Here is a 23,156-nt window from a genome sequence, read left to right on the forward strand (position 1 = left end):
GGTTAGAAGCCTTTATCTTCCAAAGAGACTTGAGAAGGAAGATATAACTGACCTTTCCATGTAAGAAAGCATATCACCTATTGAGATTTCTCTTTCCTGTTGGCACCTCCCTACAAAAGAAGTGAGAAGTTAAAATCAGCTCCAACTTGTGCAAATTAAAAGTAACCTTCAGGCTAATGGGTTTTCAACACCACTCCTTACCAGGCCAAAAAAAAAAAAAAAATGTGCCCTATAAAATTAAATTACCTCCTCAAAACTGACTTCTGTAATAAATTACAACATTAAATACAGTAAAATTGAAATTGCTACAAAACAATCCACCCCACCCCCTATCCCCGCCAGAGGTAACCCTCCTGTCATTGGTAGAATTTAGTCTGTCTTTAATGGAATCCTCCACTAGTTCTGGGGTCCAAAACCAAAAAGACGTGAAGAAAATGTAAAAACTGTAAAAGACATGACAGAACAATTAATGGCCGGGAAAATAAATCAGAACTTTGAGAAAATTAGAACTACAGTTTAAAGAAATAAATCTTTTAGCCATTTGCTGCTGCTGCTGCTGTCGCTTCAGTTGTGTCCGACTCTGTGCGACCCCATAGACGGCAGCCAACCAGGCTCCGCTGACCCTGGGATTCTCCAGGCAAGAACACTGGAGTGGGTTGCCATTTCCTTCTCCATTTAGCCATTTACTAAAGGTTAAATTTAAAGAATGCAAATGGTTTTTACTTTGCAGAAGGTTACCCATTGTTTTCAGTTTCTCTGAAGTAGGGATCAGAAGGAAATAATTAATTAGCATTGTAATGTGTTTGTAAGGTGGTAGCTCTTAAGTATTAACTCTGGCAATCACTAAAAACTGTCTGTATTTTTACTAACTGATAGGGTTTTAAAATAGCGTTGGAAATCATAAACACATTGTTGACTGAATATTCTGCACTAAGAACTAAACTAGTTTCTTTAGGTGTAAAATACTAAGCAGAGGAAGACTCTACAATCCACTTAAAAGAATGAACAAACATATACAAATGTAGAGACAATTCATGAACCACAAGTTAACAGTACAAATTGTGCAGCTAATCTTAACAAATAAGACAAGGAAAGGCACAATTACCATGAAGCTATATAAAGGTAAATTGTTCAGTTTGGTCTGAAAGGCAGGGGTCAAATATAAGAAGAGGTCCATGATGGAAGTATTATTTTGGCAGTGGTTGTACTGGATAGACTAAAGAGAAAAGTACAAACTAATCCTAATCCTAATAATACAGAACTAAAAAAGCAGAGACATTACTTTGCCAACCAAGGTCCACCTAGTCAAGGCTATGGTTTTTCCCGTGGTCATGTATGGATGTGAGAGTTGGACTGTGAAGAAAGGTGATCGCCGAAGAATTGATGCTTTTGAACTGTGGTGCTGGAGAAGACTCTTGAGAGTCCCTTGGACTGCAAGGAGATCCAACCAGTCCATTCTAAAGGAGATCAATCCTGGGTGTTCACTGGAAGGACGGATGCTAAAGCTGAAACTGCAATACTTTGGCCACCTCATGCGACGAGTTGACTCACTGGAAAAGACTCTGATGCTGGGAAGGATTAGAGGCAGGAGGAGAAGGGGACGACCGAGAATGAGATGGCTGGATGGCATCACCGACTCTATGGATATGAGTTTGAGTGAACTCCGGGAGTTGGTGATAGACAGGGAGGCCTGGCGTTATGTGGTTCATGGGGTCGCAAAGAGTTGGACACGACTGAGGGACTGAACTGAACTGAACAGTTGCTAGATACTATCCTAAATATTCCCATATATTAACATGCTAAATCCTCACAATAATGCAATAAGGCCGACACTGTCATTATCTCATTTGACAGAGGAGGAAAGTGAAGCATTTAAATTTCTGATATTTGCAGTAAGTTTCCTGCATATTAACCCCCATGGAAGTTAATAAAAGTAAAACACGTTTCATTATCGAAGCAGATACTATTGTTCAGAGAACACTCACATGAAAGTGAAAGTGGCTCATATGTGTCAGACTCTTTGTGAGGGCATGGGCCGTATAGTCCATGAAATTCTCCAGGCCAGCATACTGGAGTGGGTAGCCATTCTTTCTCGATGGGATCTTCCCAACCGAGGAATCGAACCCAGGTTTCCCACATTTCAGGCGGATTCTTTACCAGCTGAGCCACCGGGTAACCCCAAGAATAATGGAGTGGGTAGCCTATCCCTTCTCCAGCGATCTTCCGGACCCAGGAAGCGAACAGGGGTCTCCTGCATTGCAGGTGGATTCTTTACCAGCTGAGCTACCAGGGAAGCCATACAAATACTAAAAATATTGTTTTTCAACGTTTTTATTATGGGGAAAAAATCAAACCATAAAGTAGAAATATAGTATAATGACCATGCCCCTCCCCCCATCTTGATTCCTCTACTGTACCTCCACTCATTATTTATCTACCCTTCCTCATTTTGGAGTAAATCGTGAGCATTTTATCACTTCACCATCACTAAATCTTCCAGCATGTTATCTCCAAAAGATAAAGGCTGTTTTTCCCGCTAAACATAACAATAATATTCTAATATTTTAAAATTACATTTTGTTCATGTAAAATATTAATTTCAATAATATACCTCACTTTAAGACTTACTGGGGGTTTTCTTGGTGGTTCAGTCGATAAAAATCTGTCTGCAATGCAGGAGATGTGGGTTCGATCCCTGGGTCAGGAGGCTCCCGTGGAGAAAGGAATGGCAAACCCGTTCCAGTATTCTTGCCTGTGAAAAATGGACAGGCTTGCCATCTATCAGTATTACACACCCACGTTTGGTGGTAGTAGTTTAGTCACTAAATCGTGTCTGACTCTTGCGACCCCATGGACTCTATCCCGACTGAGTCACCAGGGAAGCCCCACTTCCCCGTTTACTAGTTCATTTCAACTGCTTTTTTTCTTTCCCTTTTTTCACTCTTAATAAAAGGAAAGTCTATCTCGATTCAGTTACTCAAAGCCCTGCCATCGGCTTTCCCGGCACAGCGCCCCGCAGCGGTAGGGCCTGCTCCCCGGCTCCTACAAGCCTGGTCCTGACCATTTCCCAGGTGGGCATGGGGCTCGGGACCGGAAGCAGCTCCGCGAGGGCTCAGTTCCCCAGCCCAGCGACCCCGGCCCCGCCCCTCCCCGGTTGCCTAGGTGACGAGGGGCCGCAGGGCTGAGGCGGGATCATGGCGACGTTTGTGGGGACGACACCCGGGGGAACGACTCCCGCGGGAATGACTTCGGCGGGAACCACACCCGAGTCGGAGGTACGCCGTCTCTGCGCGGTACCCGCGACCCCCGAGCGCCTGACCTCTCCCGCGGGCCGAGGCTGTGCCCTCGGAGGCGCCCCATGCCCGAGTTGGGTACTCGGCCCCGAGTGGTGCGACGCCCGGGCGGCGCGGGCTCTCGGGGTGAAGGGGGCTCCCCAAGCCACCGTCCCGCGCTCCCCTTGCCCTGTCGACCGACGCCCTTCAGTGCCCCTGAGTGTGGACTAAAACTCCCTCCATTGGACCGTTCTTTGCCCAAAAGGCCTCACAAATACTCGCTTTTCCCAGGTTTCTTTACTTAAAAGGGAATTTTGAAAATTTTAAGTGAGCGCGTCTCCTTTGTAAATGACTACTAATTCTCTTCAGATATCACAGTTCTGTTGCTCAAAAGATGTCATGGAATAATTACTCTTCATTGATAGTGGATTGATGAATATTTGAAGGCCAGTGTTTCCCGTATTATTTTACTATTTCTCTAAATAAGTAAATAGTTGATAGATGGGACAAAGGAGGAACGCCTAGAAAATCAGCCTTCCGGTTATGGCTGAGTTGCTCATTAGCACCTTGTCTTTAGGAAAATTATTTAACGTTCTTAGGCCTCCAGTGGTTTCCTGTGCAAAATAAAGATTTCTTCTAGGGCTCCTCCCAGCACTAAGTCTCAGTAATAAATGAGTTCTAAGTAACTTGGATTACTCAGAAGCTTTGTATCCTGAGATTTTAATTAAAAATATTTGCCAGATTCTACTAAGAAATGTTTAAATCTTCACATACTGAGTCAATCATGTTATTCTAAGAAGTTTTTTCTTCAACTTTTTTAAGATTCTGAAGGCGAATAATAATGTTATAATTAACATTGCTCGTTTAAACTCACTTATTAGCCTAAATAGCATTTATTTATTTTTTGTACAGAAGATGTGTATGAGCTGCAGTTTTATAAATGAGGATACACAGAGCCAGTAATACAGTGCCTTGCACAGAGATATGCAAGTCATTCCCAACCGGTTCTTCCCAATACTGTATGCAGACCACTAAAGCTGCTGACTCTCCTATGAACCTTTTGAAATTAGCATATATTAAAAATACATTTTAATGTGATAAACTGGTTACTAAGCCGGGGCTTCCCTGGTGGCTCAGAGGTTAAAGCATCTGCCTCCAATGCGGGAGACCCGGGTTCGATCCCTGGGTCGGGAAGATCCCCTGGAGAAGGAAACGGTAACCCACTCCAGTATTCTTGCCTGGAGAATCCCATGGACGGAGAAGCCTGGTAGGGTCGCAAAGAGTCGGACACAACTGAGCGACGGAACGGAACGGAAGCCAGTTACTCCCTTGTGATCTGTAAAGTAATACAGTTTCAAAAGTGGCATGGGAAATTTCCCAATTTAATCATGGTATATCAGTATATACAAAAACTTTCCTGTGGGAATATACCCAGTACTTATCCATGTATCATTAATAGAAATATCCTTTATAAGTAACTGATAATTTGGAATTAATGAACCTGCACTTAAAAAAAAAAAAAAAAGAAATACCCCTTAATTTTTTTTTAATATGCAAAAAAAAAATACCATGTTTCAGGGTGAGGGGGAATCACTTTTTATAAAGAATAAGTGAAACTAATCAACCAGTTACAGACCTTAGGTGATTATCTGCCATCTTAGCACAGTCATTGAGCTCTTTTGTTTAACTTCTTGGAGGAGCAGCAGGTATTCCTCATGGCAGTCAATTTGGGATATGCTTAGTCTTTTAGTTAGTAACAAAATGAAAAAGTAAAGCTGGAATTTGGACTCACTTAACTGTTCGTTTGCTAAGATTAACAGTCTGCATCTTGGAGACTTCATTCTAAAACCAGAGTTCCCTGTAGTTCATGGAGAAGACAGTTGATCCTTAGTGTTGTGTCATTCATTAGAATAAGTCCTGCCTGCCACCCATTTACCCCACTCCAGTACTCTTGCCTGGAGAATCCCATGGATGGAGGAGCCTGGTAGGCTGCAGTCCATGGAGTCCTGAAGAGTCAGACAGGACTGAGCGGCTTCACTTTCACTTTTCACTTTCCTGCATTGGAGAAGGACATGGCAACCCACTCCAGTGTTCTTGCCTGGAGAATCCCATGGAGAGAGGAGCCTGGTGGGCTGCTGTCTGTGGGGTCACACAGAGTCGGACATGACTGAAGCAACTTAGCAGCAGCCTCAGCATACTTCAACCCACATCAGAGACGTAAAAGAAGAAGTAAATGATTGTTTCCCAGTTGGCCTTCCCAGGTGGCTCAGTGGTAAAGAATCCACCTGTAATGTGGGAGACACGGTTCAATCCCTAGGTCAGGAAGATCTTGAGGAGGACATGGCCACCCACTCCAGTATTCTTGTGTGGAAAATCCCATGGACAGAGGAGCCTGGCAGGCTATGGTCAATGGGGTCTCACAGAGTCAAACATGACAGAAGTGACTTGGCACACATGCATGGGGTTTGAAAACAGCCCCACCCCATCATTGGCAGGTTGGAGAGAAACACTTGGGGCTCAACTTGAGCACCAAGATGATCAGGTTCCTACAGTTGGAATATCATTCAATATCATTGAAGCCATTCACACCGCATGCTATAGATAGTGTAGGACAATGGACAGGATGCCAAAAAGTTGCTCAAAATATTGTTGAGAAAACAGTACTTAGTTCAGTTCAGTTCAGTCACTCAGTCATGTCCGACTCTTTGCGACCCCATGGACTGCAGCACACCAGTCCTCCCTGTCTGTGGCCAACTCCCAGAGTTTACTCAAACTCATGTCCATTGAGTCCGTGATGCCATCCAACCATCTCATCCTCTGTCGTCCCCTTCTACTCCTGCCTTCAATCTTTCCCAGCATCAGGGTCTTTTCGAATGAGTCAGTTCTTCACATCAGGTGGCCAAAGTATTGGGGTTTCAGATTTAGCATCAGTCCTTCCAATGAAGTGAATATACAGTATCATTATTTATCAAACACTTAGAACCTCTGGAAATACTGATGGTGGGTGTGGAGGTATTCACAGATGTTTGGTCTTCTAGTAAGTCTTTCATCTTACTATTAAGTCTTTCAATTTCTTCTCTTATTCCTATTTCCTGCTTCTCCCTACTCCGTCCTCACTTTCAGGTTGCACAAATCATCTTCAATATTTTTCTGATATTTAAAGTTTTATTTTACTGAAGTTAGGTATCTAACACAGCTCAAATTAAATTTTGATAGATGTATATTTGAAATGGGGATCTAATTTTGTTCTAGTGTGAACCATCATGCCAGTTTCATTCACTATAAATTAGCTATTTTTTATTCATATTTTACTGAGAGTTTTGCTGCTGAATTTTTACAAATGCCTGTTTATTATTTACTTCAGTTCAGTTCAGTTCAGTCGCTCAGTCGTGTCCGACTCTTTGCGACCCCATGAATCACAGCACGCCAGGCCTCCCTGTCCATCACCAATTCCCGGAGTTCACTCAAACTCATCATCGAGTCGGTGATGCCATCCAGCCATCTCATTCTCTGTCGTCCCCTTCTCCTCCTGCCCCCAATCTCTCCCAGCATCAGAGTCTTTTCCAGTGAGTCAACTCATCGCATGAGGTGTATAATCATAATTTTATTTTTTAATTTGACTTTAAAAGTACATGAGACTTGTTAACCGTAATTTATCCTTGCATTTATGAAATTAACCTTATCTTGTCATAATGATAGCTTCTTATTATTTTAGTACAATGCTGGATTCAACGTTTGAAGATGTCACTTTTTAAAAATATTTTTTAAATTTTATGTATTTATTTATTTTGCTTATGCTGGGTCTTCATTGCCGTGCTCAGTCTTTCTCTAGTTGAGGTGAGTGGAGACTACTTTTCTGTTATAGTTGCTGTGCATGGGCTTCTCATTGTGGTGCCTTTTCTTGCTGTGGAGCACAGGTTATAGGGCTTACCATTTTCAGAAGTTGTGATACACAGTTTTAGTTTCCTCACAGCATGTATCAGTGATTGAACCCATTTCTGCTGCATTGGCAGGCAGATTCTTAGCCACTGGACTACCAGGGAGACCCTAAGATATTTTTAAGTATTTTTGCATCTGAGTTCTTTAATGATTTTGACTTTTTTTAGTCACCTTTCTGTGCTAGTTCAGGTCTTTGTATATAGACAATGCTGGTTTCTAAAAATGAATATCTGCAGTCTGTAATCATTAGACTAACAGAATTTATGTGTTCTTGGTTGTTTAGTAGAACCTCAAGTGTAAAACTGTCTGGACATGTGACCTTTTAAAAAGTAGACTTCCAGTTTAGTTCATGTTTGTCAGGTCCATTTTCTTCTTTACCCTTGGTCAAATTTATAACGTATATTCCTAGAAAATCACCCATTACCTTTTAATTTTCAAATGTATTCATTTAATGTGGCATATATTTATTTCTTCTTTAATCACCTTTGCCCAAAATTTGCCTATTTTTTTCATTATTTTAAGGAACTAGCTCTTGCTTTTACTTATCCTTCTTTCATCTGCTTTTTTTTTCTTTTCCTTAAATTAGTTCTTTATGGTGTCCAGCACTATAGTGATGAGAGTGAGGCACCCTCCTTGGGTACAAAATTTAAGGGATGCTAAAAAATTCCGTAGTCAAGGGGAAAAATTTAATGCAGTATTTAAAAAAATTAAAATAAATGCAAAATTCCATAATGGATTTAAATTCTAAATAAAGAGCATCATTATTACTGATTTTTCCTTTTTGCCTCAACTCCAACATGGCTCAACACAGAGCTGCTTCTTAGTTCATTATTTTCAATCTTGAAGAAAGCCTTTCAGATTGTGGAAATGGTAGACCACTCTGTGTTCTCTAAGGCTATGAAACCCCTCTTAGGCATCTTTGGTGAACTGTGCTATATATTTCTTTAGTGAACATTTTTAAAGAATCTTTTAAGACATATCAGTGATGGATACAAAGATGCCCCCAGAAGATTAAATTCTAGAAGAAAGATGTTATGTTCAAATGTGAAAAGTTTAGGTGACATTAGAGAAAAAATTCACAGAAAAGATTATCTGACAAATAATAGCAGCTTACAATTTTAATGCTTCTGGAATAACAGCTAAAATCCACCAGGTGGTGGAATAAAATGAGTTACACTGCAGTTTAGCTCACATATTTGCCTAGTCAGAGATGTAATTTTACAGAGAAAGTGATAATTACATATTTACATTTTTATTAGCCTATTCATGAATTTTCATTGTATCTTTAATTTTTACAAATGAAAATGTATGTATTGAAAGATTAAAGATATTTAACCACCTTACATCCTTTCTATTGCATGGCAGTGTATAAACAAACAGAAGAAAAGCTCTCACTTAAAATAGGTCCAGGAATTCAATTTAAAACAAAAGAAAACAAAAAACCAGAGGCAAACCCTCCTACAAAATGATTATCTTAATCTATCAAGTTTTAGTAGAAGAACAAGGCACTGGTATTAGACTCCTTAGCTAGAATTATTATTGTACGAAAGATTAAGATTATACTCTTTTTACAGTTCTTGTGTGACCTATTTTCTCCAATTAAGAAAATTTTCAAGTCTGAGACAATTGATCTGAATGTCTATATATCTTTCATGTATATCTTTATTCATTTTTATTAATGATAACAATTGTGTTTGTATTAAAACATATCAAAATGATGTTTTAACATGAATCCAATTTTAGGTTCAAATGTCTTGCTGTTAAGTCACAAAATTCATCAATATTAAAGGCATCATGATATCTCCAAATCTATGTCCGACTTTTCACCATGTTCTATCATCTTAACAATGTCATCACAGGATGAAGATGAATTCAGACACAGGTTGATTAACAACCTGTGTTGACCTAACTAGGAACTGCAGAATTCTCAAAAGAAATAAAAGATTGAATGACTGTCCCTGAGGAATTTACAACCTAATGGAATTAATAGTACAGTAATAATTGTAGTTTACTGCTAATAATAAAAAATGCATGTAACCAATAAATATTTAAACAAATGTATACAATATATTATGAACTAAAATACTATCCCGTCTAAAAACTGCATGCATTTAGTTCAGTTTATAAGCATCTGAGTGCCTACTAGATGCAAAGTATTATATTAGGTACTAAAATATTTTTTCTTCTTGAATTTATAATCAAATGGATGACCTAGTTTAGGTTAATTTGCTGACTCTATATTAAATAAAGATAGATAATAAAATAGCATATTTTACTTTTCAATTGTATTTTTAAAAATAAAAATATAATTACCTAATATTAAATTACAAACATTAAACTGATTATTATTTCCAGTGAGTGTTAGCTTTGCGATTTTCTATTCTTGAAAAAGAATAAAGAAAATTTGGGTCCGGCGGCGCAGGCGCAGACACGGGAGACGCCCGGCTCCGGCGGCGCAGGCGTGGGAGACGCCCGGCTCCGGCGCAACCGACCACGTGCAGAATCGTGGCTGAGATGAGCTACCCTGCGCCCAGGGTTAGGGCGGTGGCCGAGAGGAGCTGTACCACTTTCAGGAGGCGGTGGCTGCTTGGGCACCGGAGGGCCGAGAGGAGCTGATCTACATTCAAAGCAGGAGGCGCGGCCTTGAGGAGATACCCCTCGTCCAAGGTAAGGTACAGCGGCTGCGCCTTGCTGGAGCAGCTGGGAAGAGATACTCCACGACCAAGTGGAATATAAGAATCCAGTGTTCTGGGGAGCAAGGAACAAGATGGCGGAGGGATAAGAAGGCAAGACCACTTTCTCCCCCACAAATTCATCAAAAGAACATTTGAACGCGGAGTAAAGTCCACAAAACAACTTCTGAATACTGGCAGAGGACATCAGGCTCCCAGAAAAGCAGCCCATTGTCTTCTAAAGGAGAGAAGAAATCCAGCTCCACCCACCAGAACACCGACACATGCTTCCCTAACCAGGGAACCCGGACAAGTCACCCGTCCAACCCCACACACAGCAAAGAAACTACGTAATAAAGAGAACTCCACAAACTGCAAGAAGAGGGAAAGGCCACCCCAAGCAAAGCAATATAAGCAAGATGAAGAGGCAGAGAAATACCCAGCAAGTAAAGGAACAAGATAAATGCCCACCAACACAAACAAAAGAAGAAGATATAGGGAATTTACCTGATAAAGAATTTTAAATTTTGATGGTGAAAATGATTCAAAATCTTGAAAGCAAAATGGAGTTACAGATAAATAACCTGGAGAAAAGGATTGAGAAGATGGAAGAAAGATTTAATAAGGACTTAGAAGAAATAAAAAAGAGTCAATATACAATGAATAATGCAATAGATGAGAACAGAAACACTCTGGAGGGAACAAACAGTAGAATAACAGAGGCAGAAGACAGGATAAGCGAACTAGAAGATAGAATTGTAGAAATAAATGAAACAGAGAGGAAAAAAGAAAAATGAATTAAAAGAAATGAGGACAATATTAGAGACCTCTGGGACAATGTTAAACGCTCCAACATTCGAATCATAGGAGTCCCAGAAGAAGAAGACAAAAAGAAAGACCATGAGAGAATACTTGAGGAGATAATAGTTGAAAACTTCCCTAAAATGGGGAAAGAAATAATCACCCAAGTCCAAGAAACCCAGAGAGTCCCCAACAGGATAAACCCAAGGCGAAATACTCGAAGACACATATTAATCAAATTAACAAAGATCAAACACAAAGAACAAATATTAAAAGCAGCAAGGGAAAAGCAGCAAATAACACATAAGGGGATTCCCATAAGGATAACAGCTGATCCTTCAACAGAAACTCTTCAGGCCAGAAGGGAGTGGCAAGACATACTTAAAGTGATGAAAGAAAATAGCCTACAGCCCAGATTACTATACCCAGCAAGGATCTCATTCAAATATGAAGGAGAAATCAAAAGCTTTACAGACAAGCAAAAGCTGAGGGAATTCAGCATCACCAAACCAACTCTCCAACAAATGCTAAAGGATCTTCTATAGACAGGAAACACAGAAAGAGTGTATAAACTTGAACCCAAAGCAATAAAGAAAATGGCTACGGGATCGTACTTATCAATAATTACCTTAAACGTAAATGGGTTGAAATTTTCAAAAAGGCTAGGAAACAATTCTCATAGCCATCAATAGATCAGTGTTGAGTTCATGAATAGTTTTTAAAGTTTGGGACAAACTGTAGTATTTGCTATTTGAAGTACTATTTGTAATTGGCATATTACGATGTAACATTGGTCTTCATTTCCAACTTAAAACGCCTAAAAATGCCTAACAGGTTTTTAGATTTGTGAATTTTAGTTGAAATGTATTTTATGATGTTACTAAACCTGCAGAAATATTGAAATATTTCAGAGAACTTATTCACTGTACATTTAATTTATTTATAAAAGTTATGAACTGTAGAAAGTTTTACTTGTTGGGTCAAATGCTTGTTGCTTCAAATGCTTGTTGCATTTGAAGTGCTAGTTACAAGAAAATCAAATACCTTCAATGTATAAATGCTATTAAGTTTTTAAAGGACTCTGGAGTATAAGTAAGTTTGTTTAAAGAAATTTAGTCTGTTCAACTTGAAAAAAATAAATAAAATTGGAAAAAAAAAAAGAAAATTTGGGATGTAATCTTATTAACTATAGCAAAAAGTTTCCTGCTGTTCTTATTTACTAGAGTTCATTGACATGGAAGGATAAATAACTGTTTTTTGAATTACAAACATTTACCCCACTCGTCTAAATCTCACAGTACTTTTTTTTTTTTTAATTTTAAAGTTTAGCTGGGCTTCCCTGGTGGCTCAGATGGTAAAGTACCCACCTGTGATACAGGAGACCTGGGTTCAATCCCTGGGTTGGGAAAAATCCCCTGGAGGAGGGCAGGGCAACTCACTCCAGTATTCTTGCCTGGAGAATCCTCATGGACAGAGAAGCCTGGCGGGCTACAGTCCATGGGGTTGCAAAGAGTTGGACATGACTGAGCAACTAAGTACAGCACAGCACATAGTTGGTTTCCAATATGTTGATTTCTTTTGTACAGAGAAGTGACTCTTTATACACATATATATTATTTTTAACATTCTTTTCGGTTATGTTTTGTCACAGGATATTGAATATAGTTCCCTGTGCTACACAGTAGGATCTTGTTTTTTTATCCATTCTATATATAATAGTTTGCCTCTGCTAATCCCAAACTCCCAATCTTTCCCTCCCAATCCTTCCCTACCAATCCCTCCTCCTGTTTGGTAACCACAAGTCTGTTATCTGTATCTGTGAGACTTTTTGTTTCATAGATATATTGATTGTGTCATATTTTAGATTCCACATGTAAGTGATGTCATATGATATTTGTCTTTCTCTTTCCAACTTTTTTCACTTAGTATGATAATCTCTAGGTCTATCCATGTTCCTGCAAATGGAATAATTTCATTTTTTTTATGGCTGAGTAATGGACAACTTCACATATGGACATCACCAGATGGTCAATACCAAAATCAGATGGATTATAATCTTTGCAGCCAAAGATGGAGAAGCTCTATATAGTCAGCAAACACAAGACCGGGAGCTGACTCTGGCTCATATCATGAACTCCTTATTACAAAATTCAGACTTAAATTGAAGAAAGTAGGGAAAACCACTAGACCATTCAGGTATGACCTAGATCAACTCCCTTATGATTATACACTGAAAGTGACAAATAGATTCAAAGGATTGGATCTGATACGCAGTGCCTGAAGAGCTATGGACAGATGTTCATAACATTGTACAGGAGGCTGTGATCAAGACCATCCCAAAGAAAAAGGAATGCAAAAAGGCAAAATGGTTGTCTGAGAAGACCTTACAAATAGCTGAGAGAGAAGCAAAAGGCAAAGGAGAAAATAAAAGATATATCCATCTGAATGCAGAGTTCCAAAGAATAGCAAGGAGAGATAAGAAAACCTTCCTCACTGATCAGTGGAAAGAAATAGAGGAAAACAATAGAATGGGGAAGACTAGAAATCTCTTTAAGAAAATTAGAGATACCAAGGGAACATTTCATGCAAAGATGGGCACAATAAAGGACAGAAACAGTATGGAGCTAACAGAAGCAGAAGATGTTAAGAAAAGGTGGCACAAATACACAGAAGAACTATACAAAAAAGATGTTCATGAGCCAGATAACCACGATGGTGTGATCACTCACCTAGAGACAGACATCCTGGAATGCAGAGTCAATAGGGCCTTAGGAAGCGTCACTACGAACAAAGCTAGTGGAGGTGATGGAATTCAAGTTGAGCTATTTCAAATCCTAAAGATGATGCTGTGCAAGTGCTGCATTCAGTATGCTAGCAAATTTGGAAAGCTCAGCAGTGGCCACAGCACTGGAAAAGGTCAGTTTTCATTCCAATCACAAAGAAAGACAATGCCAAAGAATGTTCAAACTACTGCACAGTGCATTCATCTCATATACTAGCATGGTAATGCTCAAAATTCTCCATGCTAGGCTTCAACAGTGCATGAATTGAGAACTTCCAGATGTACAAGCTGGATTTAGAAAAGGCAGAGGAACCACAGATCAAATTGCCAACATCTGTTGGATCATAGAAAAAGCAAAAGAATTCCAGGAAAACATCTACTTCTGCTTCATCAACTATGCCAAAGCCTTTGACTGTGTGGATCATGACAAACTGGAAAATTCTTCAAGAGATGGGAATACCAGACCACCATACATGCCTCCTGAGAAACCTGTATACAGGTCAAAAAGCAAAAGTTAAAATCAAACATATAACAATGGACTGATTCCAGATTGGGAAAGGAGTACGTCAAGGCTGTATATTGTCACCCTGCTTATTTAACTTCTATGCAGAGTACATCATGCGAAATGCCAGACTGGATGAAGCACAAGCTGGCATCAAGATTGCCAGGAGAAATATCAATAACCTCAGATATGCAGATGACACCACCCTTATGGCAGAAAGCAGAGAAGAACTAACGAGCCTCTTTATGAAACTTAAAGAGGAGAGTGAAAAAACTGGCTTAAACTCAACATTAAAGAAACTAAGATCATGGCATCCAGTCCGATCACTTCATGGTAAATAGATGGGGAAACAATGGAAACAGTGAGAGACTTTATTTTTTGAGGCTCCAAACTCACTGCAGATGTTGAGTGCACCCATGAAATTAAAAGACGCTTGCTCCTTGAAAGAAAAGCTATGATCAACCTAGACCACATATTAAAAAGTGGAGACATTACTTTGCCAACAAAGGTCCGTCTAGTCAAAGATATGGTTTTTCCAGTAGTCGTGTATAGATGTGAGAGATGGACCATAAAGAAAGCTGAGTGCTGAAGAATGGATGCTTTTGAACTGTGGTGTTGGAGAAGACTCCTGAGAGTCCCTTGGACTGCAAGGAGATGAAACTAGTCAATCCTCAAGGATATCAGTCCTGAGTATTCATTGGAAGGACTGATGCTGAAGCTGCAATACTTTGGCTACCTGATGCGAAGAACTGACTCACTGGAAAAGACCCTGATGCTGGGCAAGATTGAGGGCAGGAGGAGAAGGGGGCAGCAGAGGATGAAATGGTTGGATGGTATCACCGATTCAATGGACAGGAGTTTGAGCAAGCCTCAGGAGGTGGTGATGGACAGGGAAGTCTGGCTGGCATGCTATAGTCCATGGGGTTGCAAAGAGTTGGACACAACTTAACTGAATGGAGTATATGAGTTTGCACCTTTGGTCAAGAAGTCTCCCCAGAGAAGGGCATGGCTACCCACTTCAGTATTCTTGCCTGAAAAATTCCATGGACAGAGGAGCCCAGTGGGCTACGGTTCATGGGGTTATAAAGAGTTGGATACAACTGAGCATACACTCATAGCAACTCTATTTTTAATTTTTTGAGTAACCTCCCTACTATTTACATAGTGGTTAAACCAATTTACATTCCCACCAACCATGTTTGAGTTACCTTTTCTCCACATCCTCTCCAGCATTTATTTGTAGACTTTAATGATGGCCATTCTGACTGGTGTAAATCTCATAATCTTTGATTTTCACGAAGCTCCTGGTGTCTTACCACTTTCTCAGTCTCCTTTTCACAGTTCATCCCCCATTCACAGTTCTCTTTATGCTCTGGCTTTGGGCAGTTTCATTCATTCTCATACTTGCAGTGACTCCTAAACCAGTGTCTGTAAACTTGACCTTGTGATGCTAGCATTTCTAATTAATCTCTAAACATTTCTTGCTATTTATATTCCACCTAAAATTCAACCACTGAAACCAAACTCATCACCTTGCCTTCTTAAAACTAGCATCATCTTCTAAATCTCTTATTTCTTTTGGTGTAATAAGAGTGTTTGTGTGTTAGTTGCTCAGTCATGTCCAACTCTCTGTGACTCCATGGACTGTGTCCATGGAATTCTCTTGGCAGAATATTGGAGTGGGTTGCCATTCTCTTCTTCAGGGGATCTTCCCGCCCAGGGATCAAACCCGCATCTCCCACATTGCAGGCAGATTCTTTACCATCTGAGCCATCAGGGAAGCCCAGTAAGAGTGTCATGTATGTTTTTATGGATTATACTCTGTACAAAAGGACTCAGGAGGATTGAGCAGAAGGTGGAACTATTCTTTTCACAAGTGGTGCACTTGGGTTCAGGGCTTTTAGCCTTACCTCTTTTAATACTTCCTCTATCCAGAGAGGATTCTTTTGTCTGGGTCGTGTGTGGGGGCATATTTGCTGTTGGAGGCCCTGAGTCTCATCACCTTTTTCTTCGAGTCACCTATTTCAGAAACTCAGACTCTCCATTCATTCTTCCCTCTTTTTAGTCCCCCATATATATGTTGCATTTATCCTTATCCATTTTCATGCACACTGCGAGGAGCCCAGTGAAACCAATGCTTCATTCCTGAACTGTTCAAATAATTTTTTCATTTAACTCTTCCTTTTTATCCTTGCTCTGCTCCTGTATTTCCTTCACCCTGCTACAGATTACTCTTCATTGAAGCACAGTTTTATTTTGTCATTTCATTGCTCAAAAACTTCACAGTCCATTTCTGCCTATATTATTAAGAACAAACTCTTGAACCTGTCATTCTTCCAACAGCCATGGTCTAAAATATGTATGGTGACTTGTTCTATATCTTGCGTCTTGTAATCGCTTAGTAAATATTTATTAAATTATTTAAGATCTCCTGTGATATTTTCCCAACGCCCACCTTCCACTTAGGTTCAACTTGTACCCTGTGTGTACTCTTGGCACCACTGTGAATTACTGATATTCACAGAACTGGTACCCAGCTGTCCTGCATTTATCACCTTGGTGTTGCTGATTGATTCACCTGGGGCACTATCCACATTCATTCTCCGAAAATCTATTCCTCTTTTTAGACTTTCCTTGTTCTGTTCCTGTCCTTGTCCCTTCCTTCCTTTAGACTGAATGACAGCTATTTTTTAAAATTTAATCTGTTTACTTATTTTTGGCTGTGCTGGGTCTCTGTTGCTTTCCGCGGCTTTCTCTAGTTGCTGCAAGCTCAGGCCACTCTCTAGTTGTGGTGCACTGGCTTCTCATTGTGGTGGCTTCTCTTGTTGTGGAGCACAGGCTCTAGAGCGTGCAGGCTTCAGCAGCTGTGGCATATGGGGTTAGTTGCTCTGCAGCATGAAATGGCAACCCACTCTAGTGTTCTTGCCTGGAGAATCCCAGGGACGGGGGAGCCTGGTGGGCTTCCATCTATGGGGTCACACAGAGTCGGACACGACTGAAGTGACTTAGCAGCAGCAGCAGCTCTGCAGCATATGGAATCTTCTTGGACCAGGGCTCGAACTTGTGTCCCCTACATTGGCAGGCAGATTCCTGTCCACTATGCCATCAGGGAAGTCCTGAATGACACCTTTATTATGGCTCACTTATAATTTTATTTTCTTGTTTTAAAGTCACCTTCGGTTTATTCCTTCCCCGAGATGTGAGCTTCTTGAGGGTAACAAGTCTTTGTTATCTTTGCCTCCTCTTGTACCCCAGGTTCAAAGAGGAATATATAGATATTCAAAAATGTTTGTTAATTGAAAACCATCACCCAGTTTTAAATATGCACAGAAAACAGATTGACTAACCATTCAGCTTTGTAGAAGAGATACCATTACTTAAAAATTTTTTCCTGATAGTAGTAGACAAAAGTAAGAACAGATTTTGGTATTATTAGGATTAATATGTGAAATGTGATTGTAATAACTTATTCCACATTTTTTTGTAGAAAGATGCTGAATTCCAGGAACATGAAAAGATTCTGTCTCCAGATTTTCTTTCAGTTGCCCAGATCACTGAAATACTAGCAGAGGATGTAGATGGAGTTCAACAGTAAGTACTTTGATATCACAACCAAATATAGAACAGTTCTAATTCTGCATCTATAAATGGCATAATATGTTATTACACATTTTAAACCTTTTTTTCAAAATATTTGTTATTGTGCACAGATATATATATATATTCTGACTCTGGAACACAAAAATTCTCAAACTGACTTTTTGCACTGCTCAGAAGTCTTCTTTATGGGAGAAGTGGATTTCAAACCAACTTGTTATCTTAACACAGAATAGGGATTTATTGTTGAAAGCAACCATTAGCATGTGACATCTTCTTTTCTCTTTCATTTGTAAAACCGACAGTATACATAAGAACCTCTAGGTCTTCCATCTCATCATAACAAGAGTAAGATGTATTTTCTGTAATATAAATAGTCAATACATGTATAATTTTGGTAATCCTGAATATTAGCCATCCACCTATGATTTTTATTGGATATGAAGCTATACTAAGTATTCTAATCTCATACATTTTGTTTAAATATGGGAATATAGCTGAAAATATAGACATCAATTCTAATACAGGTACATCTTATTGTTAAAGCCATTGATTTCTACAATAGATCATTTACCTAGAACTCTTAGATATACTCAGATATATTCACCACACAAACGCCTAAACGGTGTTTTTAGTAACATTCATTTTAAAAATTATCTCACTCTAATAATGGAAGCCTGATTAGTTGTAATATATGGAGAGTGGGAATGATGTGATGATGTTCTGGACTGTAATATTCCAGGGTAAGATTTCTGTAGGCCAGTCATCTGGATGCAGGCAGAGTGTTGTAAACCATAATGGCAAATAGAAAATGACTCTGTCAGTGGTTATCATTTGCAGATCATAATATCAAATATTACGGAATAGAGGTGATTTATGGCTGAGAAGGAAATATGACAAATTTACTGGGTGGAGGAGAAATTTGAGAAGGGAAAGCATATTAAGAGCAGGCAAATGACACTGACAGGGCTTTTCCTGAGATGCTCTTCACCTCCACTGCCTTCAAATCCTGCTAGAAATCTTTGTGGTCTGTGATTGGGCCATACAGCTTACTATCTGCATCTTTAGAAGTATGAATCAATTAGAAATTTCATAGATATCAAGTAAGAATTTCAAGGTCATTTTACCATTTTTATAGAAACAGATACTTTTATTTTTTAGTGCCAGAATTAATTAGAAAAATTCATTTATTGTATTAATATCACTGATTACTTAAGTCAACCATATTATTTTGGACTTCTAGATGACCCCAAATGTTGTCACTGAAATGCAAAAAATAGATATTTAATACTAGGCAGATAGAGTAATATGATGTAAATGACACATTTAATATAGTTTATACTTTATAATTTATTTGTATTGAATAATAAATAAAATATATTGTTTAAAAGTAGTTAATACTGAATAAAACTTATTGCAAAGAAATGCTTTTTAGACTTATCTATTTCTCATCACATCTTAATTTGTACTGTTTATATAACAATATTTTTGACAATTTTTTTTAATTATTGTCTCTTTTTTGTTAAATATCTAATTTCTAAAAGTATTTTTCATCTCTAAGAGGTGAGATCTAGGAGAAAGTAAATGATTCAAAGAGTGATACAGAAGTTAGCAACATAGAAACAACCCAAGCTCAACAGCAGGTTGACCTAAAAGGTCATTCTTTCAGGACATGTCATTGACCATCTGATTAATAGAATTCACCTGAAGTAATCTCAGATTATAGGACATTAATTTTGGATAAATGACATAAGTGTTATGCCAGGAACCATTTCTTAGCAGAGTAATTTTCTTGAGATTTTTTTTTTTACATAATTTTTTTAACAGTAATCCTGAAATATTTGCAGTCAATCATTCACTTTCCATTTAAAATAGCATTATTATAAGTTGGGATTATATACCTTTCAAAATGACAGAAATATAATTGAAGTATGCTGTCACCAACTGGCAAAAATATGCCAAAAATCATACAATCTAGGAAGCTAAGAAAAAGTGTTAGTCACTCACTCCTGTCTGACTCTTTGTGACCCCATGGGCTGTAGCCCTCGAGGCTCCTCTGTCCATGGAATTCTCCAGGCAAGAATACTGGAGTGGGTAGCCATTGTTTTATCCAGGGGATCTTCTCAACCCAGGAATCAAGCCAGGTCTCTCACATTGTAGGCAGATTCTTTACCATCAGAGCCACTAGGGAAGCCCCTGCAAAGCTATAGTGAAGTGAAGTCGTTCAGTTGCATCCAACTCTTTGCGACCTCATGGACTGTAGCATACCAGGTTCCTCCATCCATGGGACTTTCCAGGCAAGAATACTGGAGTGGATTGCCATTTCCTTCTCCAGAAGATCTTCCCAACCCAGGGATTGAACCCGGGTCTCTCACATTGTAGGCAGATGCTTTACCGTCTGAGCCACCAGGGAAGTCCTGCAAAGCTATGCTGCTTCAGTCATGTCCGACTCTGTGTGACCCCATAGACGGAAGCCCACCAGGCTCCCCCATCCCTGGGATTCTCCAGGCAAGAACACTGGAGTGGGTTGCCATTTCCTTCTCCAGTGTGTGAAAGTGAAAGTGAAGTCGCTCAGTTGTGTTCGACCCTTAGCGACCCCACGGACTGCAGCCTACCAGGCTCCTCCATCCATGGGATTTTCTAGGCAGTAGTACTGGAGTGGCTTGCCATTGCCTTCTCCGCCTGCAAAGCTATAAACCTACTTAAATAAATTATAGGACATCAGCACATTCCATTACCTTTTAACATTAAAAATTTTGCTCCATAAAAGCAACCAATCAAATGAAACATTAAAGTATCATTAAAATATATTTCTGGAATATACTTCAAGCAAGGATAAATATCTAGTTACATTTCTCATCTCCTAACTGCTGTCATTCATGTTTTCATGTAACCCTGATTTTATTTACAGATCCATGCAAATCCCTTTTGAAAAAAAGATAGAGACTAAATTGAAAATAACTATTTAAACATAGAAATAATGTGGAGTGATCTTTTAATAGCTTTTCTATAACTGGTTTCCATGAGCTGTTCAGCTCTTGCCTTAAGGCTTATTTCTGCATGTCATCATATTCAAAAAATGAAAGGTATTCCAATTTCAAGAGCATACAAGAATAATGTAATATTTTTACTGAAATTCTTGGTGAGATAAAATAGGTAGTTACATCACCTGTCATTATAGCAAAACTTCCTAAATCACTATTAAGCATCTTTTTCTTTTCCTACTTTCTCCTGTGCTACATCAGTGGCCATGTCACTATTCTCCTCTGTCCCCTCTCCCTTTATCCCTAGAGGAAAAGCTTACAAATTTGCCAGTAAAATGCATGGAAACTTTACATTCAAACCACAGCTGTATCTTGTTCCCAGCGTCTCTCCCTGCATAGTTTCCTTTGGAGTGAAATAACTAAGAGAATAGAAATGTTAAATATTTAGCCTGCAGCTCAAGTTGAAGGTTAAGATTCGAATGGTACTTAGGGAAAGCAACGGAGGACACATTAGGGAAAGAGAGCAAAAGTGGAGGGACCTCAAGGAGATAACACCAAAATATTCTCAGGCAGTTGTCTATTAATATGCAGTTAAAACCTTCAAAAAAATAAAAATGTAAAGCAAAGGACAGATGCAGCTATTTAGGTCAGATATTTAATTGAAAAAATAACATGCAGATTGCAGATGAAGAATACACTTGGAAGGAAAACTAACTTCTGGAAACAAAAGAAAAATCATTAGACAAAGCTGATGTTTAAAGAGGACATTGATTCCATAAAACAAGAGATTAAGAAAGAGATTATAAAATATGTTAAAAAGGAGCTGTTAGGACTAAGATTGAAGAAGCAATGGCAACCCACTCCAGTACTCTTGCCTGGAAAATCCCATGGACGGAGGAGCCTGGTGGGCTGCAGTCCATGGGGTCGCTAAGACTTGGACACGACTGAGTGACTTCACTTTCACTTTTCACTTTCATGCATTGGAACAGGAAATGGCAACCCACTCCAGTGTTCTTGCCTGGAGAATCCCAGGGATGGGGGAGCCTGGTGGGCTTCCGTCTGTGGGGTCTCACAGAGTCGGACACGACTGAAGTGACTTAGCAGCAGCAGGACTAAGACAAGAAACTACAGTAAAGAATAAATCCTGGGGAACAAGATGGTGGAGGAGTAGGTGGATGTGGAGTTCATCTCTCTCCACGGATACATCAGGAATACACCTTTAGACACAGAGTTGCATGCAGAACTCCAGCTGAGAGCAGACAGGAGTACCTGACCAGAGGAAGAGAATATATAGAACCATGCAAAACTCAGTAGGATGAAGGAACTAGTGGGGGAAAGAGGAGTGTTGGTAGGACTGGACCTGCCCTCGGCATGTGGGGGAACTGAAGCAGGCATCCAATCCCCACAGGGGCATTTGTCTGAGTCAGAGGAGAAACATTTAAGGCTGAGAGTGAAACAGCTGATCTATGGAAGCCTAAATGGAATGAGAATCAGACAGTCCTTGCCACATCTGTACATACCCCGGAAAGGGACAAGGGTTCCCTGGAAGGCGCAGCGCCTGGGAGCTGGAGTTTGGGGAGTGTGGAGCCATCCCAGGGCAGGGGCTGCTGTTGACTGCAGAGAGACCAATTGAGGGGAGGTGAGGGAGGAGACTGTGATGGGAAATGCCTGTGGAGGAAAGCCAGGCAGCCATGGAAGAAAGGCGATTCCCTGAGTCACATGTAATGGGTGGAGCCATCACTATAGCCTTTCTTTCTGCACACACCAGCATTGGCAGCTGAACGATACAGAGGCTGGCCCATCAAATGCCTGATGCACTGAACTACAGAGCAGGACCCCACCCAGGGTGCTTCTTTAAGTGCCTGACATGCTGATCTACAGAGTAGGACCCCAGCTAGGGGGGGCCCCTCTATGTGCCTGATGCACCAAACAACAGAGAAGGACCCCAGGCAAGGGAGCCATCTAAGTGCCTGAAGGGGCGGAGCTATGGAGAAAGACTAGCCAAAGAGGCCTGATTGCCAGCTAAAAAAAGCTTGAAAAAAAGACGCTGATAAGGCCATACTCCTGCAGCAGAAGCAGTCCGTATCCCTGCACACTTGGCACTGCCAGGGTCCCCACAAACCAAGCAGCTGCACTACCTTCACGCTCAACTCTCACTGGGGCAGAGCTTCCACAGGCATAAAAAGCCTTGCATCTGTGCAGGCAAGGTCACCTGGGTAGTATCCAACTCTGAGTGACCCTGTAGACTGTGGCCTGCCAGGCTTCTCTGTCAGGGAAGGGGGTTCTCCAGGCAAGAATGGAATCTATTGGCCAATACTGGTTGTCATACCCTTCTAGAGCACTATATTTCCTGCTGCCCTAGCCACCAACTCCCCTGAATACGTGGTGCTGGCAGAACCCCTGCAACCCAAGCAGCTGTATCCCCTCCACACCTCACGGGGGCAAACCCCAGTTCTTCAGGGCAGCCTCAGGAGCAAACCCCAGTGGACGACCCACATGCAGAGGTGGAAATAAAACCACAATAGAAACCCAGGGGCAGGGTGACTAAGGAAGAAGACCCAAAACCTTTCCGCTAGCTGTACAAGTTGCAGACTGAATCTACATGAT

At 40.2% G+C, this 23,156-nt stretch overlaps 1 protein-coding gene across 2 annotated transcripts in view; it reads left to right on the forward strand.

The window, feature by feature from the left end:
* Nucleotides 1–3,066: 3,066 nt before the first annotated feature.
* The window catches only part of CABCOCO1 (ciliary associated calcium binding coiled-coil 1), a 165,869-nt gene continuing 145,779 nt past the window's right edge, over nt 3,067–23,156 (forward strand). For both annotated transcript variants that reach the window (XM_055425652.2, XM_055425653.2), the window contains exons 1-2: nt 3,067–3,275; nt 17,456–17,559. In XM_055425652.2, the coding sequence (XP_055281627.1) occupies nt 3,195–3,275; nt 17,456–17,559 (185 nt within the window). In that variant the 5' untranslated portion in view covers nt 3,067–3,194. The remainder of the gene's footprint in view (nt 3,276–17,455; nt 17,560–23,156) is intronic.

This window comes from Moschus berezovskii, chromosome 12 (genome assembly GCF_049115385.1).
Source record: "Moschus berezovskii isolate FMDL1 chromosome 12, NW_MosBer_1.0, whole genome shotgun sequence".
Lineage (NCBI taxonomy): Eukaryota > Metazoa > Chordata > Mammalia > Artiodactyla > Moschidae > Moschus > Moschus berezovskii.